The sequence below is a fragment of the Octopus bimaculoides genome, chromosome 28 (assembly GCF_046866305.1).
Source record: "Octopus bimaculoides isolate indiv1 chromosome 28, ASM4686630v1, whole genome shotgun sequence".
Classification (NCBI taxonomy): domain Eukaryota; kingdom Metazoa; phylum Mollusca; class Cephalopoda; order Octopoda; family Octopodidae; genus Octopus; species Octopus bimaculoides.
The window spans coordinates 11,841,531-11,857,020 of NC_142955.1; the positions used below are offsets into that span (position 1 = coordinate 11,841,531).

General features: G+C 38.4%; 2 protein-coding genes across 2 annotated transcripts; both read left to right on the top strand.

Moving 5' to 3' along the window:
* Positions 1–85: 85 nt before the first annotated feature.
* Positions 86–3,810, top strand: LOC149130575 (uncharacterized). Its single transcript, XM_089344245.1, has 2 exons — positions 86–617; positions 2,635–3,810. Exon 2 carries the CDS (start codon positions 2,899–2,901, stop codon positions 3,748–3,750), a length of 852 nt encoding a protein of 283 aa, XP_089200371.1. The 5' UTR covers positions 86–617; positions 2,635–2,898; the 3' UTR covers positions 3,751–3,810.
* Positions 3,811–3,934: 124 nt separating this feature from the next.
* Positions 3,935–14,943, top strand: LOC149130576 (uncharacterized). Its single transcript, XM_089344241.1, has 2 exons — positions 3,935–7,852; positions 12,011–14,943. The coding sequence occupies exon 2, from the start codon at positions 12,305–12,307 to the stop codon at positions 14,315–14,317; it is 2,013 nt and encodes a 670-aa protein (XP_089200367.1). The 5' UTR covers positions 3,935–7,852; positions 12,011–12,304; the 3' UTR covers positions 14,318–14,943.
* Positions 14,944–15,490: the final 547 nt, after the last annotated feature.

Consider the following 15,490-nt stretch of genomic DNA (forward strand, 5'->3'; position numbering starts at 1 on the left):
AACGAAAGTGTAGTTAGAGAAAAGTCGATGATGAAATAATGTGTTTTATAACCCGTTAGTATTTATATTTTTTTATTATTAAAAGATTCAACTGTTTTAATAATAACATTTTTGTATTAACTTTTGTGGCATGGTGAATGATGCACCAGAAAAAAAAAAGAGGAAGTGACATTCAGTAATAGTATGTTACCCGACGTACATTTTGCAAATAACGCTCTAAGCGTTGCAGATAACGATTTTTTATTGATCAACAAATAAAGCACCAATCAGTAGACAATTTGTTCGCTGGTAGCATGGACAAAACCATCGACTATTCCCAATCTCAAAGTTCCGGCTACTTCTTGGCTTAAGAGACACAACATGTTGATACACCGGTGCGCACCCAAAACCGCTGGGCAGTGAAATGTTTGTATTGCATTCTTTGTTGTCTTAAAAGAAGTTATTCTCCTAAAACATAAACTACAGCACTCAGCATGTTTTCCGACCGAACCATCCTAGACGTGTTAAGAAGAAATATGCAAATATTCATTCCAGATCTCACTGTAGACAGTGCAGATAACAGTTGCTTGATTAATGTTGTTTATGGAGCACTGACTCAATGTTAATATAAGAAAACGGTAAGTTGTCAAATGTTTATTTTAAGGCTACAATAATAATAGGTGGAGGCGCAATGGCCCAGTGGATAGGGCAGCGGACTCGCGGTTTCGATTCCCAGATCGGGCGTTGTGAGTGTTTATTGAGCGAAAACACCTAAAACTCCACAATGCTCCGGCAAGGAGTGGTGGTGAACCCTGCTGTACTCTTCCACCACAACTTTCCCTCACTCTTTCTTCCTGTTTCTGTTGTACCTGTATTTCAAAGCCTTGTCACACTCTCTGTCACGCTGAATATCCCCAAGAAGTACGTTAATTTCACGAGCAGGCTGTTCCGTTGATCAGATCAACTGGAACCCTCGACGTCGTAAGCGACGGAGTGCCAACAAAATAATAATAGAATTACAGTAATTATGTTCGAGTGAACATTCATAACAATGGGGAAAATATATGTCCTCATCTTTGATAAATAACTTCGTAAGGGAAATGTTGGTTTGTAATTTTTCAAAAACCCTATGATTGACTTATTTGTGATGTAAAGTGAATTAATAAATAATATCAATGAATAAAGTGGCGTAATTAATTAATAAATTTAACATCGATGACATTCTAAAACCTGCTGAAATTCTAAAAATACATCAGTTGGTATTAGCATAAACATCTTTTTGCCATGTGTGACAATATAACTATATATTATGAGAGAATATGTGTATTTGGGACGGTTAATATAAAGATCTTCACCTGGAAACAAAAAAAAAATTAATAATAAACCAGCCTGGTGGGTCTTAACAAGTATGTAGAAAACGAATATGAAAAAATGCGCGCTGACGCCCCTGGTGGGATGGGGAGGGGACTTTCTGAAAATTCCCAAGATCCGATTTTTCCGTCATAACTTCCAGTAAAATGGATATATATATTTTTTTTTTTACGGAATTCCACGTTTTTGGTTATGGAGGATCCGATTCTGAACCCCCCCCCCAAAAAAAAAACTGGTAATTTTTCAGATTAACACCCGCACGATCTTCACTAGTGTGTTAGGGTTTTAGGGTTAGGGTTAGTGTTTAGGATTAAGGTTACGGTTTGGGTTAGGGAATTCCGTCCCTAATCGTAACCGTAACCCTGACACTAATCCTAATCTTAACCCTAACCCTAACCTTAAAACTCTAACCCTGACCCTAAAACCCTAATACCCCAGTGAAGATCGTACAGGTGTTAATCTGAAAAATTACCAAAAAAATTTTCAAAATTTCGATTACCCCTGCTTTATTTTCCACTCTTTCCTTTATTTTGTAATCTTTCAGTTTTTGATATTTTTTCTTTCTGAAAATTTATAATTTCTATTTGAAAACTTGTTTTGGTAGCATATAACCCAAATAAAATATAGATAAACAGTTGCACATCTATCCTTGCTTCTTGTGCATGTTTGGTTCCCCAAATCACTGTGTTAAATGAATCAGTGACAAACGATTGATAGAACACATAGAGATATTGGTTTCATTCCAAAACACCAAGTTTTCACCCCATAACTTAACCACATTTTCTTCAAACACACATAATGATCTTGTTTCATGGCAAGAATAATATTTAGAATAAGACTTCATAACATAACCAGTAAATAAAGACGGAAATGATGGGAAAATATAACACTTTGAACCTTTTGGTGCATCTTCTTTTCCTCAGGTATCTGTTGCTGATAAAGGGCTATTTCATCTCTGTTCAGGACTTGACATAGTAAATGTTCACCCTTGTTCATCACTTTACTAAATTCTTTAGGAAAACTGCAAGTATACTGAAAGATGAACGAGGGTCAAGGGGATTGAGGGGTATCTGATAAAATGATTTGGATGGAATGTAGGGCAGAGATGATGGCCAGAGATTGGGAGGAGTAAAGAGGTGAATGATGGAGAGGTGATCAATGATGAAAATGAGTTGGATGGAAAGCAGGGAAGAGGAGGGGAGAGTATTTGATGACTAGAGATTGTTCCACTACTTTTTAAGTATCCTCTTTGTCTGATAATGTTCTCTTTTGCTGTGATTTCAGATCATCAGATGATATTGGCATTAAAGAATTGTTTACACCAGCAGCTTTTATCATCTTTGAAAGACTAAATGAAGATGCTATACAGAAAACACTGTTTGTGGATAAATAGCAGCAGTTCTCTGCATTACTGTTTGGAAGATGATTTTGCCTTCTTATTAAACCTGGATAAGAAATGAGTTTGCAGAATCTCCAGATAGCTGCAATGAAACCAGTTATTGGAAATATAGCAGTAGAGGTATACATTTTTGTGAGAGGAGCATAATTATGGAAAATAAATTGTGTGAGGATAAAGTTGAATTTAAAACACGATCTAAAATGATCGATTCTCCAGAGGATATAAAGAAACGAGCAGGTAAAACATCATACCAATGTGATGTCTGTAAGAAGATATTTTCTCAAAAAAGTAACCTTATTAGACACAAACGCATTCATACAGGAGACACACCATATCGCTGTGACATCTGTAGTAAATCATATAATCAAAAGCAAGCCTTAACTGCTCACAAATATATTCATACTGGTGAGAAGCCTTATCATTGCAATACTTGTGGTAAATCATTCTCTCAAACTGACCGCTTAACTGCACACAAACGTATTCATACAGGAGAGAAGCCATATCATTGTGATATTTGTGGTAAATCATTCTCTAGACAAAGTGATTTAACTAAGCACAATCGCATTCATACAGGAGAAAAGCTGTATCATTGTGACATCTGTGGTAATTCATTCTCTCAGAGACATGTCTTAGTCACTCACAAATTTATTCATACAGGTGAGAAGCCATATCACTGTGATATCTGTGGTAATTCATTCTCTCGAAGTCATCGCTTGACTGAACACATACGTACTCATACAGGAGAGAAACCATATCACTGTGATATCTGTGGTAAATCATTCTCTCAAAATGGTGACTTGACCAAACACAATCGTGTTCATACAGGAGAAAAGCCATATTGTTGTGATATCTGTGGTGAATCATTTAGTCAGAAAAAAAGCTTAACTACACACAACCGTATTCATACAGGAGAAAAGCCATACCAGTGTGATATCTGTGGTAAATCATTCTCTTATAAAGTTACCTTGAATAGACACAAATGTTTCCATACAGAAAAGTAACTGTATCAATGACAAAATATTGTTTGCAGTAAATAAAGTTCCCCAGGTTTGTCATTTAAATTGCTTTTGTTTTTTTCTCTTTGGTAGCAATATCAGGAATGCAGATATTGAATTGTGTCCTATGATGGCTCACAGAGTGAACCTCCAACTGTTACAAACAATTTTTCTCTTGTTTTTTTTTTTTATCATTTATGTCAGTGTATTTGGCAGAAAATTCTGTTGAGTGGATTGTCAGCGAGAAAAACTTTAATGTAAAATGACAGTATTGGTTGGGCTGGGGCTATGAAAGAAGATACTTACCCAAAGTACCATACAGTGGCACTGAACTTGAAAATACTTGGCTGCAAAACAAACTTCTCAACCACACAGCCTTGTCTATGCTTATAATTTGATACTTATTCTGTTAGTTCTTTTGCTGCATATAATTCCTATTATGCCTAACTTTCATCTAGTGCTCCACTGCACATGTATGCTGACATTGGACATCCAGCTGAGCATACCAGCATAATTTCTCTCTACTTAGTCTTCACATGTGTAGAGGTGCAATGGCCCAGTGGTTAGGGCAGCGGACTCGCGGTCATAGGATCGCGGTTTCGATTCCCAGACCAGGCATTGTGAGTGTTTACTGAGCGAAAACACCTAAAGCTCCACAAGGCTCCGGCAGGGGATGGTGGCGAACCCTGCTGTAATCTTCCACCACAACTTTCTCTCACTCTTACTTCCTGTTTCTGTTGTGCCTGTAATTCAAAGGGTCAGCCTTGTCACACTGTGTCACGCTGAATATCCCCGAGAACTACGTTAAGGGTACACGTGCCTGTGGAGTGCTCAGCCACTTGCACGTTAATTTCACGAGCAGGCTGTTCCATTGATCGGATCAACTAGAACCCTCGACGGAGTGCCAACAACAACAACAGTCTTCACATGCTCTCTACATTCAAGTCCTACATTTCACTACCATGTAGCATCACAGTTTTTGGCTCCTTTCAGTTTCTATCTGCAAAATCCACTCAGAACGCTTTGGTAGGCCCCAGAATGCCTAACAACAACAGTAATTTCTGATTCAGTTACAAGGCCAGCTACTTTCAGGAACGGTGTTTGTTGATACCATTAATCCAGTTCTTTATTTTATTGACCCAGTTTTTATAGAGCTGAATAGAGCTTGATAGAATTTGATAAGACATGTAAAAGGCACCACTGCTGGTGACCCATAAAAGACACCCACTACAATCTTTGAATGTTTGGAATTAGGATGGGCATCCAGCTGTAGAAACCAGGCTACACCAGACTGCAGCCTGGTACAGCTCTCTGGTATACCAGTTCCAGTCAAACCATCTAACCCATGCCAGCTTGGAAAATGGACGCTAAATGATGATGATGAAGAAGCTGATTAATTTCGCATCTTTTACTTTATGGTTTCTGACCAGGAAATTTTGAGAGTGGGGTTTAGTCTATCCTGTTCACCCCAGTACATGACTGGTACTTTATTATATTGATCTCGAAAGAAAAAAACTGTAAAGCTGTCTTCAGTGGGATTTGAACTCAAAACATAAAGAGCCAAAATAAAATACCACGAAAGCAGGTTTTCTGACTCTCCTACAACCCTGAGATCTCACCACCCACAGATGCCAATTCTAATAGGAAAAGAAAATGGAAATCTGTATGGTCGTGGGTGGAATGATTTTGATCAAAATTTTGTTTTATCAGGCTTCACTTAAAACTAAACAAAAACAAAGACAAAAAGAGCAGCAGCAGGTGCAACAATAACAACAACAACAGTAGTATTTAAGCCTTCCAGGAGAATTAGTCTATCTGCTTTACTTTAAGTCCTGAATCCACATACAGTTTGGCAGCAAAGAAGAATTTGCACTTCAACTGTATTGTTTATTTTCTTCTCAGCCTTGCACTTAACGGCACACATGCATGTACCTTTCTTCGATGCCTGGCCTTGCACACACACATGCAACCCTATTATTCTTCAACTGCCTTATTTTCTGCACGTGTCTGCCAGCTCAACTCTTTTCCCGACTCGATGCATGTCAGATGTTCACATCCTCTGCGCTCGTGTTTAGACATACTTTCCCTCTGTTAGACCCCTGTTTGGTCACATAATGAATAGAGAAAATTACCTGTCTCACATATCACTCTAGCATGCTACACAATCATTCTTGCTAACCTCAGCAATTACTCACGACAACAGCACCAGACACACATCACTTCTGAAAAACTTTCAAGGCATTTCACACTGCAATCCTGCAGGAAGATCTACGATATCATAGATTAAGAATACACTCACTCACTCACCTGAGCTTATTTTACAGTGAATTTTGATGCGTGCACCTGCACTCGTGTATACGACCTCACACACACGCACTAACTCATTTTCTGTACTGCCCAGTCACGCAAAGCGACACCACTATTTAGACTTATATGAATAGAAAATTGTCCCGTTTCCACTTCAGTGATCCTCTCTCCTGGTGTGCAAAATTTCTCCTCAACCATGTATTTCTTTCTCTTCCTCAATCAATCATCCCCTTTTCATGGAACCTCTCTGGCGGTGGGAGTGATGTAGTAGCTTTCTGCAGGCATGACGTGGATTCGATCCTCGGTCGCCAAATTTCAACAGCACTTTTCTCACGGTAAAATAATAGTTTTTCTGTGAATGACAGCAGTTACATCTACCAATTGCCTTCACTAAGCAGAATAATGTCTTTGCCACTTGACCCTTCTAACTTCTAGGACATCAAAAGTTAGAATTGAGATAACAGGTACACCAATGAAATCTATTGTTTTCAACATGTTTACCTTTCTAACTGATTTTGCATAGTTATAAATACTAGAATTTGCTATGTCAAAATCAGTTAGTGTGAGCAACAGTTAGTGAGAACCGAGCTGGCTGACCAGCTGAACAAAATGCTGTTGCTGAAGAAAAAAGCACAGAGAGACAACTATAGTAATTTACCTAAGAAGCAGCTGTTTCGTCCACTAGCTCACTTTCTTTTCTCTACAACATTACCCTATTTCTATCTGTGGTTTACTATGACGCGAACACAAACTATACCAGTAAAATCTATGATATCTCTCTTTACCTCACATGTTTTATATATATTATACCACCTCATCTAAAAGGAATTACTGCCTTTCTGCTACTCCAGGTTCCATTACGTCATGACATATATTGGTGACCCCAAGTTAAAAAATTACAGCCTTCGCATGAACAGTTGTCACATCCATCGATTACAACTGGTGACCATTGACTCCACCTATCCATACCATTACCTACTTATCTCCCCCTGAATTTTTATTTACTTTTTTTACAACCCTAAACTGTACAATTACCCTAAACTTCTTTTGTTGAAATTTATGTGCAATAAATTGGTTACACTTCTCCAATACACAAAATATTTTAACAATTCTTCTATACGATTCCCAGCAATATTTCTTTATGAGAGTATAATACGACTTTTTCAAACATTGAATGGTTATGTGGGTTCACCTATATAAATTAGGAACCAAAAGGGTCCAAAGTTAAAAGAAAAGGGATCGAGAGGCGATAGACCTGACTCTTTCCATATTTTCTTTCACAATGTACACCTCCATCGCTGCCTTTTGAGGCCACTCAAAAGGCAGCGATCATTTTCCTTCACAAATCACAACAAAGTGTCCGTGCTGAATGCCTACACAACAGTTATGCCGATATTGTATTAATATTTAATATGAGATTATATATATATATAATCAAGATATGCTCCGAAATAAAGCTGGATGTACTTTGCCACAGAACAAAATTACAACGTTATAAGCGGCAGGGGGTTGAAAAAAGGGATTCGAACAAGAGTTGTTGAACTTAGAAATAGATGCACGCACGTGGAGTGTGTGTCTATTTTATTTACCTCACGATATTGGAACGTTTCAATTAACTACTACAACACACAGCTATAATAATATCATTTGCTAATTAACAATCTTTTTTTTTTTTAATTTTATTTCAAGCTGTATATACAAAATAATACAACTCCATACACGGAAAAATTACACAACTATCTATGACTTTGTATTTCATTTTGCTCAGAAATATTCTTTAAAAGAAATTCGTTGTTGAAAGGTGAGTTCATTGATAACATTTTAATTATTATTGACTACATATTTCGTTTGTGTATGATGACAAAAATTTTGGAAGAAGACGAAAAGCTGAAGGAAAAATCAAGAAATTATTAATTGTATGCCTTCCATCGGATAAACTGAGAAAATAAATAACAACGGGAACAACTGAGTAATGTAGACGGTGCAGAGACTGATATTTCTGTCGACCGATCAGTAGACAATTTGGTGGACATTGGAATTAGACACTGAGGGAAAATGGCTGTAACTTTTTTATTTTTTAATTTTGGCGATTTTCGTTTTCGATAATATGTTCTATATGTCACGGTCATGCGATTCCCCCTAAAAATAATTTTGGACCCTCCACCCTCCACCCCACACTTGATATGCTAGAAATAACAGCTAAACGCGGACAATCCAAATCTTGCATTGGTCCAGATGGACTATATGTAATCTGAATCTTTCCCCCCCTTATTTATTATTTTTTTTAACGGAATCCCACGTTTTAGGCTATGGAGATTCCGATTCTGAAAAAAAATTTTTGGAAAATTTAAATTCCCCCCCCTCACCAAGCAGGCTATTTACATGCTTGAAATAACAGCCAAATCTGGTTAGGGTTAGGGTTAGGTTTACCCTAACCCCGTTTGCCAAAGCGCATTTTTTCCTTCATATTTATTTACATATAGTCCATCTGGACCAATGCAAGATTTGGATTGTCCGCGTTTAGCTGTTATTTCTAGCATATCAAGTTTCGTGGTGGGGACTCCACATATGATCCTTTTTCTGTTTCAATATAAATGTAAGCCGTTCATTTTCACATCTAAGTTGCGAGAAGGCTATTCATACGACCTGAACATGTAGAACACAATGTCAAAAATGAAAATCGCCAAAAAAAAAAAAAAGAAGAAGTCCCCCCCCCCCCGTGTGTGGGGGAGGGGGTGTTCCAAATTTTTTTTTTTAGGGGGAATCGCATGACCGAAAATCGTCAAAATTAAAAAATAAAAAAGTTACAGCCATTTTCCCTCAGTGTGTAATTCCAATGTCCACCGACAATTTTATTAGCTGAAAGCGTACTAAAAGCCATCGACTATGACTAGGTCTCCACTGTTTACTCGTTCTCGAGGTGTTCAGACGTGTAATTTTTTGCTCTGCTGTGAGAAATTGTTTTTGTGTTGAAATTGTTGGAATTTTTACCGTTTTGGCTGTCGAGACTACTTGTTTTCTGGTGTTACAAAAATTTCTAAAAAAGTTGAAATTCAAGAAATTGACGGGGGGGGGGGGATTTGAAAATGCCTATTTTTGCCAACTTTTTTTTGAAGTTTTGTATGGTACTATTCAAGAAGAGTGGTCCCGGGAATCTTTCTGATTTGGCGGACACCATTTTTTATTCAGTGTGTCCTATAAAGGAGCTGTTGTGGTAGCAGACCACGAAACATGGTTGAAATTCCTCAGATACTGACTGCAGGGAAAGACTTGCTGACAATCCAGAAAGAGGGATGACGCTTGACAGTACGACAGCGTAACGAAGGATCATTGGGCTTGCAGCCCGATCCGGGGTAAAATTGCAATGAAAAAGCATGGGAAATCATGCCCCCATGATCCCGGACCACAGGGGGAGAATAAAGGATCAAATAGGGACGGAAAAAAACGAAACAGACTTGGATAATGAGAAAGGATGCGGTAAAGGATTGGTAGATGAGGAATTCAGCTGCTGCAGAAAAGTGTTTACTAGTTACATCGGGCTCAGAATCCACCAAGGGAAGGTATGTCAGAAGAAGGTAATTCAACAACGCGGGTTGATGAACCGTAAGACATGTGGCCAGAACCTCCTGGAAAATAACCATAGCGAGGGACATTCCACAGTTGAATTAGAACAGTCACAAACAGTGATAGGCGTGAAGAAGACAAAGATTAAGTGGCCGAAAGCAAATGACGCAGCAAGTTATAAAAAATTCGACAACGAGGTATCAAGAATGACCACCAAATTCAAAGGCGACGACGAACAAAAGCTCGAGAACCTGACAGTCAGTCGGACGCTGACACTCGTTGATGCTGAATCGAAGAGGCCAGGGAATAGAAGAAAGAAGACATGCACCCAACACCAGAGCTGAAGACACCTCCGAAAGGGGGGGGGGCACGTCAAAATGGTAGAGGAGTTGAGACCGAAACTGGACGTGGTTCCTCCTGATGATGTCTTCAGCTAACTGGATCCTATAAAGGAGCTGTTGTGGTAGCAGACCACAAAACATGGTTGAAATTCCTCTACTGAAACACTTTAAAACTCGTATACTTGTATGTTTTGTCTTATAGAACAGAGAAAAAATTTTATATTCGAAGTTATTTCATGTTAAAAGTTGTCGTATTTCAGTAATTTCAACCAATCACTGACGTCTATTGAGGTGCAAGCAATTACTGCTGTGGTTTGTCAACAACACGTTCTGGCGTTGTAATGGGATCTTGGCCCTCGAGCCATTGCTGAAGAAGTTCGAAGCTATGAGGGGCACTCCACGAGATCTAGGGTGTAGAAAGTCAGCTTTGGCATACACAGATGACATCACCATCATCATATCCCGGGTTGAGCACCTACAGTGGGTAGGTGAGGCCATAAGGGATTAGGAAGCGGTGGCAGGAACAAAAATTAACCGGGATAAATTGGTCAGCTTGCTGCTCGGCACCTGGAGGAGCGAGTTGATGCCGTCCGACAGCATCATGGGATGTTGGACGGACAGTCTGGTGAAAGTGCTTAGAGTCTGGTTAGAGAGAAGAATTGGAGCGAGGTGGCGAGCAGGGTGGCTCTCCTAACTCAGACCTTGTCTAAGGGGTAGCTGTCCCTGAAAGGGAGAGTAGAGTTTGGAGAGGTGTTTACTGCATCTGTAATTACCTACCGCCTGACCGTTGTCCCGATTCATGGCTGAACAGGTTGGAACGCATGCTCTTCCGCTTTTTGTGGAGCGGCAGTGGACGTCTTGTAAGGTGCTCTATCTGCTGCTAAAAACCGCTGAAGGGTGGGCTGGGGATGCCATGGCTAAAAATGTGCAGACATGTGCTGAGGCTTAGGCACCTCTGGCTTTACCTGGATGGTGAACAGGTGTGGTCTCCGTTCGTCAAGCTGTTATTTCCACAGTTCACATCGTTTACTGAACTGGACCCATGGATCAAGCATAGACCGAGGTTGGGCGCGTGGCATGCAGAGTGTTGTCAGGCACTCGTGCTATTCTCCCAGTACGGCAACGCCGGTGGCAAGAGTACTATCTTGTCTTTCTATAGAAGGTTAGTAGAGTTCAGGTGTTACAACGTCCTGGGAGAAACCCTGGGCTTCAATGAAGGTCAACTAGCCAGCCTATTCTGAAGAACATTTGGGCCAGGGCCTATGGATAATTACCAGAGGTCCCTGGCGTAGCAATATTACAGAGGTGCTTTACCGGTTCGAGATAAGCTCTTTAGACATGGGTGTGCACCTTCGCTGGCTTGTCCAAGATGCGGGCACAACAGTGAGACTGTTCTGCACACGATTGTGCAATGCCCAAAGGTGTCGGAACCCTAGACTTATGTCAAACACCTGCTGTCGCATTCGAGAAGAGTACAACTGTCGAGTGAATCTGTAATTAAGATCGTTCTGCCGCCCTCCCTGAATAGGGAGGAGCGGGCTTGTTTTTTCTCGGTAGTTGCTGTTGCGAAGGAGGTGTAGTGTAGAGTGAAAGGAATTGCGACAGGCATTTTCTTCTCCAGCCTCGGGTTAATTGACTTTCTCGTTTTCCACATGAAACGGAAAATAAGGCTGGAGAAGAAATGCCTGTTGCAAAGTGTGTTTCATAAAAGACGGAAGTCTGTTGCAAGTAAGTTGAGAATGAAAGAACCTGTTTCAGCAAGAACAGGAAAAGAAAAAAAGACAAAGTCTTCAGCTTGAGAATGTGGTTTGTGAGGTTGACCACCTCCTCTGCTTCATTTTGTTAATCACACATTCGTATTCTATTGTAGTTTTAAAATTGTTCATTCATACTGTTAATCTCATTCGATCCCCGACCCCATTATTTGTTTATCTCCTTGTATCATCCCCGGATATCTATACATAATGAATATAACATGTAAGGTTTTCCATTGTGTAATCTCTGTTGTTTTTTAAGTATCCTCTATAATTTCTACTATTTCTCTCTTATTTCAGATTACTGGATAACATTGACTGAATGAGTTTCTTTTACTCTGGATACATCTTCAATATTTATCATCTCTCAAAGACTAAACAACGTTGTTAGACAGAACAGCAGAAAGAAGGTAAATTTTCTGTGAAAAATTTCTTCTGACTGAAGCAAAATTTCTCTTCAACGATGATTTTACATTCTCATTAAACTTGGATTGCAAAAGAGTTTGCAGCATCTTCAGATAATGAGCAAGACAATAAATTTGTTAAGAGTAAAGTATATAAGCATCTGCATATTGTGTTGGGAAAAAGAAAATTATGGAAAGTGAATTGTGTGAGGACAATGTGACATGTAAATTGCTGACTGAAAGGATTGACTTTAATGAGGAGATGCCAAAAGATATTGGGAAACCATCAGACCATAGTGATATCCATAAAAAGCCATTTGCTCGAGAAGATAACCTCAACATTCATGATGGAGAGAGAGCATATCACTGTGAAATCTGTGGTAAATCATTCTCTCAAAATGACCACTTAACTGTACACAAACGCATTCATACAGGAGAGAGGCCATATCATTGTGATTTTTGTGGTAAATCATTCTCTCGAAATGAAGGCTTAACTGCACATAAGCGTATTCATACAGGAAAGAGACCATATCAGTGTGTTATCTGTGGTCAGTCATTCTCTGAAGCAAGTATCTTAACTAAACACAAACACATTCATACAGGAGAGAGGCCATATCAGTGTGACATCTGTAGTAAGTCATTCTCTCGATCTGATCACTTAACTCAACATAAACACGTTCACACTGGAGAAAAACCTTATCGTTGTGATATCTGTGATAAATTATTCTCCCGAAAGGATTACTTAAACAAACACAAATACATTCATACGAGAAAGATATCATATCAGTGTGATATCTGTGGTAAATCATTCTCTCAGAATGACCACTTAACTGTACACAAACGCAGTCATACAGGAGAGAGACCATATCAGTGTGATATCTGTGACATATCTTTCCCTGAAAGTCATGTCTTCATGAAACACGAGCATATTCACACAGGAAATAAGATATATCACTGTAATACCTGTGGTAAATCATTCTCTCAAAATGAGGATTTGACTGCGCATAAGCACATTCATACTAAGGAGAAACGTCATCAGTGTGTTGTCTGTGGTCATTCATTTTGTGATACAAGTTCATTAACTAGACACATACGTACTCACACTGGAGAGAAGCCATTTCGTTGTGTTATCTGTGGTCAGTCATTCTCTGAAGGAAGCAGTCTGACTAAACACAAACGTATTCATACAGGAGAGAAACCTTATGAGTGTGATATCTGTGATAAATCATTTTCTCGATCTAATCACTTAACTAGACATAAACTTATTCATACAAGGAAGAAACAATATCACTGTAATATCTGTGGTAAATCATTCTCTAAAAATCTTTTCTCCAATAAACACAAATGCGTTCATGCAAGCAAGAAGTCCTATCACTGTGATATCTGTGATAAACCATTCTCTGAATATCATGTCTTCGTGAAACATAAGCATGTTCATGCAGGGAATAAAATATATCATTGTGAAACCTGTGGTAAGTCATTCTCACAAAATGATGATTTAACTGCACACAAGTGCATTCATACTAAGGAGAGAGCTTATCAGTGTATTATATGTGGTCAGTTACTCTCTACCCAAAACACCTTAACTCAACACAAATGTTTTCACACTGGAGGGAAGCCATTACGTTGTGATATCTGTGGTCAGACATTCTCCGAAGTAAGGACATTAACAAGACACAAACATATTCATACAGGAGATAAAGCTTATCATTGTGAAATCTGTGGTAAATCATTCTCTCGATCTGATCACTTAACTAAGCATAAACACATTCATACAGGAGAGAAATCCTGCCTCTGTGAAATTTGTGGTAAGCCATTCTCTCAAAAGGACCGCTTAACTGCACATAAGCGTATTCATACAGGAGAGAGACCATATCAGTGTGTTATCTGTGGTCAGTCATTCTCTGAAGGAAGTACCTTAACTAAACACAAACGTATTCACACTGGAGAGAAACCTTATCATTGTGATATCTGTGGTACGTCATTCTCTCGATCTGATCACTTGACAAAACATAAACACATTCATACAGGAGAGAAACCTTATGAATGTGATTTCTGTGGCAAATCATTCTCTCGAAATGATCACTTAAGTGCACACAAATACATTCATACAAGGGAGAAGCCATATCATTGTGATATCTGTGATAAATCATTCAATGAAAATGAGGTCTTAATGAAACACAAACGTACTCATATAGAGTAGAAGCCATATCACTGTGATATCAGAGGTAAAGCATTCTCTCAAAATCACCACTTTACTGCACACAAACATATTCATACAGGAGAGAGAGAGTATATCAATCTGTTATCTGTGGTCAGTCATTCTCTGAAAGAAGGAACTAAAGTAAACACGTTTTCATACTGGAGAGAAGCCATTTCATTGTGATGTCTATGGTAAGTCATTCCCTAATGGAAATACCTGAACTAAGCACATATGCATTCATACAGCTGAGATACCATAACATTGTGATAACTATGGTAAATCATTCACTCAAATGACTAATTAAACTAAACACAATGATATATAACAGAATCCATATCACTGATATTTTTGATAAATCATTCTACTGAAATGAGGACAACTACACACAAATGCGTTAATACAGAAGAGAAGCCATATCATTGTCATATATTCCATTCATCCTCTCCAAAAAGACAGTTTACTACACATGTATGTATTCACAGAAAAGACCAACTATATTGATATTATAAGCGTTTCAGTGAAAGAAATATTTTAGTAGCAATAAATGTATTCCCACAGCTAAGAAAATCTAACACTGTCTGTAACAACCTTACTAACAAAATGTTAATAAAAATAAATCTCCAATAGTTCATGTCTTGTTTTATGCTTAGAACGAGTAATATTTTCCAGCCTGTTATATTTGAATATGGTAACATGGTTCCTCAGACAATTGTTCTCTTGCAGTTCTATGTTGTGCTAGATGTTCTGTTTTATTCTTCCAAAAGTCTCTGACAAAATTCATGGCATCTTTCAGCATCCACTTACTAATATCATTGCTTTTGTCTCCAATATAGTGTACATCTCATAATATGGTGTGAATGCATTGCAGGTTGCCTTTGTGGAATTTGATGTTCCTTATACATAACAAATAGTTGAAACATCAAAAAGAGTTTCTTCAAAATGATTGTAAGAAAGTAATCATTCAGCTATTTTCTGAAATGATGCACTAGAAAGAACTGAGCTTCCGGGTAATGTTGTAACATTAACCATTTAATGTAATTCAGTTAATAAAATCAGTTTACATATTTCGTTTGCATTTTCTTTTTTTTTTATAATAGTCATTTTACTTGTAACTACACCTTTTCTGCTTTAAAACCCATAAAAAATTATTTCTGAGTGGCTTTTGGGGTATGG

What these genes read in the sequence shown, in the direction of transcription:
- LOC149130575 (XM_089344245.1), top strand. Translation starts at nt 2,899, where the DNA reads ATGGAAAATAAATTGTGTGAGGATAAAGTTGAATTTAAAACACGATCT.
- LOC149130576 (XM_089344241.1), top strand. Translation starts at nt 12,305, where the DNA reads ATGGAAAGTGAATTGTGTGAGGACAATGTGACATGTAAATTGCTGACT.